Consider the following 3,434-nt stretch of genomic DNA (forward strand, 5'->3'; position numbering starts at 1 on the left):
TGCCTTAAGAATTGGACATCATGAATCCAAAAAATCACATGTTGAATGTTTGACATAACGCTTTTCATCCTTAAGAAAGTCGAGTACTTCTCTAAAGTGCTTTTCAGGTTCCTCTGCGGACTTAAAGTAAAGGAGAACGTTCTTAAAAACAACTATCATGGACTTGTTGGAAAAAAGTTTTCAAACGAGGTTCATGAGATCCATAAAAACCGTTAACGTGTTAGTCAAACCAAACAACATCACCAAAAATTCAAAATGGCAATATCTTGTGTAAAATTCCACATGATCATGATGTTGCCTTTGCAATGAGGGTAATACCTTATATCGAATAAATGTAGAGATCAACTTCCCGATCCAATAATTATCCAAGAAGGTTATCGGGAAATATCTCAGGATTTCTCATACCACCCTAACATTTTCTAATTTCCACTCTTTTCTTGCATGACTAAGATCATATAAGCTAAATAGGAGTGACAACTCCTTAGCTATTCACCTCGTGCATCGTGCATAATGATGGTGTCTGAACAAAGAGCTTGAGTCTTTTCCTCCTCCTCCTCTCCCAACCTTCCTTCTCATTCTCTCCCTTTTAAGTAATGTTCCCGAGTCTTAGAAAAAAAAAAAGAGAAGTGAAATGAAAAGATATTGTATTTTCGTATTTCTAAGTTCCAAGGAAATGAAAATTTTATGTGTCCTCAAATTTAAAAGAATAAAACTAAAATTTAAGTTTTATTTTTAACATCCAATTCTTTTCTTCACAAATATTTTCAAATTAGAAAGAAAATTAAGAGGAAAATTTGTCTTTTCTCTTCATTTCGCATCTTTCCGATTCGTTCTATTGAAAAACTCCAAAACATTAGTTTTCTTTTTCCTTTATTTTCAGCTTCATCTACTCCTTTCATTCTCTAACACGACACAACATAACACAACACGATATCGTGTTTTTTACACTTAACACTAACACGATACGAACACGAATTCAAATTTCAGTTCCGTCCTAATTTTGTTTTGTGTCGTGTCATCAATTGTCACATTTAATTCTCTCTTTAAGCATGACTAGTGAACTAAACGGTAGCCTTTTGTTGATTTTTTCAATTAATGAATTTACTAAAACCTAATCTTACTTTAAATAACCATCTAATGAGTGTTGATCTTTGCGATTAATGAATTTACTAAAACCTAATCTTAATTTAAATAACCATCTAATGAGTTTAGGTGTCACTACAACCCCAACTCTAATGATTAAGCCCATTGCCAATCTTTTCTACTTTAACTTCAATTATTCATCTAAAAATTAAGATAACTTCTTAATTTCTCACATTTCTTTCATTTCAAAAACCATCCCTTCATCTTTAAGACTTTAACTCTTCACCTAATTATTCTATTAATATTTGAATCCTTGCAATAGTTTGACTCAAATAATTGGAATTATCAATAGTTAAAGTTGAAACTTATGCTATAATAATGCTTCTCTTGAGTTAACAAAAATGGTACGAGGAAATTGGCATGGGTTTGTCGTTGTTCTTAAAGAACTTGAATTAGAACCAATGTTAAACAAAAAAAAACGAATCATCATCAACAAATATGCAACCTCAAATTGTAACAGATAATCAAACTTAATTGCATAATAAATTGATACAATAGTTTATAACAACCACAGTTGTGTATCCCTTCATCTTTCTTAAAACCTTATAAAACTTTTACTAAAAAGTAAAATCCCAAATCTAAATAAAACCAAACCCTATAACCCCTTCCCGGAGACCCTCGCCGGCGATCCTTTTATTCCGACCGGTTGGCATACCTTTCAACATTCTTATCAAGGTTCAAACCCACCATGGCTTCACCCAATCCACAACTCACCTCCGCCAGCATCGCCGGATCGGTGTAATGCGTCACCGCCTGAACAATAGCACGTGCCCGGCGAGCCGGGTCGCCGCTCTTGAACACCCCCGACCCAACAAATACGCCATCGCATCCCAACTGCATCATCAGAGCTGCATCCGCCGGAGTTGCAACGCCTCCTGCTGCAAACTGCACCACCGGAAGCCGCCCCAGTTGCTTCGTCTGCATCACTAAGTCATATGGGGCGGCGATTTTCTTCGCGAAAGTGAACACCTCATCGTCGTCCATGTTCGCCAGAACCCTAATGTCCCCCATCACAGATCTAACATGCCTCACCGCCTCAATTATGTTGCCTGAAAAGATCGATGAAAAATTGGTATAAATTCACTAAACAAATCCCCTGAATCTGCATGTTTCTTTCTGATTAGAACCCAACAATGAAATCAAGGATTTAACAGGATAAGATAGAACGAAATCTGTAAAACATACCAGTTCCTGCTTCGCCTTTAGTACGAATCATGGCAGCTCCTTCACGAATCCTTCTCAAAGCCTCACCCAGATTCCGGCAACCACAAACGAACGGAATCCTGAAATTGTGCTTGTTAATGTGGTTCATATCATCGGCCAACGTCAACACCTCGCTCTCATCCACATAATCGACTCCAATTGCTTCCAGAATCTGAGCCTCAACGAAATGCCCAATTCGAGCCTTCGCCATGACAGGTATCGTGACGGCTTGTTTGATTTCCTTGATGAGTTGTGGGTCACTCATCCGTGCAACGCCGCCTTGTGCACGGATGTCGGCGGGCACGCGCTCTAGCGCCATGACGGCACACGCGCCGGCTTCTTCTGCTATCCGGGCTTGTTCGGCGTTAACTACGTCCATGATGACGCCGCCTCGGAGCATTTGAGCAAGGCCGACTTTGACGGAGAAGGTGGACTTCTTGCTCTCTGTTAACGCGCCGTTGCCGTAAACTGCGACTACTCCGGTGCCGTCCATCGTTTTCTTGCCCTTTTGATCTTCGATATGTGTGATTTTGGGAAGAGAAACAGTTGTTTCTGTAAGAGGGTTGGAGAAGAGAGATTGAGGAGTGGCGAGTTTTGGGCTTTGAATGCTTCTGATATATTGGGGGTTGGGGATGAGAGAGAGAGTGACTGTGTAATCTACTGGAGTACGAAATTAGGGAAGTTGTTATTTAAAGCCATTCTACTTTCTAACTTGGCAAAAATGACCACTTATGTTTTGATCTATATCAAATTGTTAAAATGCAAAAAAAAAAAGAAAAAAAATATTAGAACTCGAATTTTCTATTTGTTTTGCAAAATTACGATATTTTTATGGGATATGAATTGTCAAAACCATTTATATATATATGGAGTGAAACACATGTGTGGGATTTAACAGGAGTTTTCTTTTCTTATTGGCTTACGGAGTAGAGTTTTCACTATAAGACATAGTGTTTTAAAAGTTACCTATGTAAAATGGCAACACTTAAAAGAGCATGCATGAAAATAACACATGTTTATATCTTTTGCGTTTGATAATTTCGGTTTCTTTGTGCAAGATGTTGTGTAGCTCATTAATAGAGTCTAAC

General features: G+C 38.1%; 1 protein-coding gene across 1 annotated transcript; it reads right to left on the minus strand.

Moving 5' to 3' along the window:
• Positions 1 to 1,594: 1,594 nt before the first annotated feature.
• LOC145066088 (putative pyridoxal 5'-phosphate synthase subunit PDX1) lies at positions 1,595 to 2,956 on the minus strand. The gene is made up of 2 exons (XM_079013267.1): positions 2,329 to 2,956; positions 1,595 to 2,192 (listed from the first exon to the last, which is right to left on the minus strand). Exons 1-2 carry the CDS (start codon positions 2,837 to 2,839, stop codon positions 1,777 to 1,779), a joined length of 927 nt encoding a protein of 308 aa, XP_078869393.1. The 5' UTR covers positions 2,840 to 2,956; the 3' UTR covers positions 1,595 to 1,776.
• Positions 2,957 to 3,434: the final 478 nt, after the last annotated feature.

The sequence above is a fragment of the Lactuca serriola genome, chromosome 8 (assembly GCF_051521515.1).
Source record: "Lactuca serriola cultivar US96UC23 chromosome 8, Lser_US96UC23_V15, whole genome shotgun sequence".
NCBI classification, from domain to species: Eukaryota; Viridiplantae; Streptophyta; class Magnoliopsida; order Asterales; family Asteraceae; genus Lactuca; species Lactuca serriola.

Excerpts from the sequence above, each read along its gene's own strand:
- LOC145066088 (XM_079013267.1), bottom strand. The coding sequence starts at position 2,839 with ATGGACGGCACCGGAGTAGTCGCAGTTTACGGCAACGGCGCGTTAACA. Across the intron at positions 2,193-2,328 it reads TAAAGGCGAAGCAGGAACTG|GCAACATAATTGAGGCGGTG; the intron begins GTATGTTTTACA and ends CGATCTTTTCAG.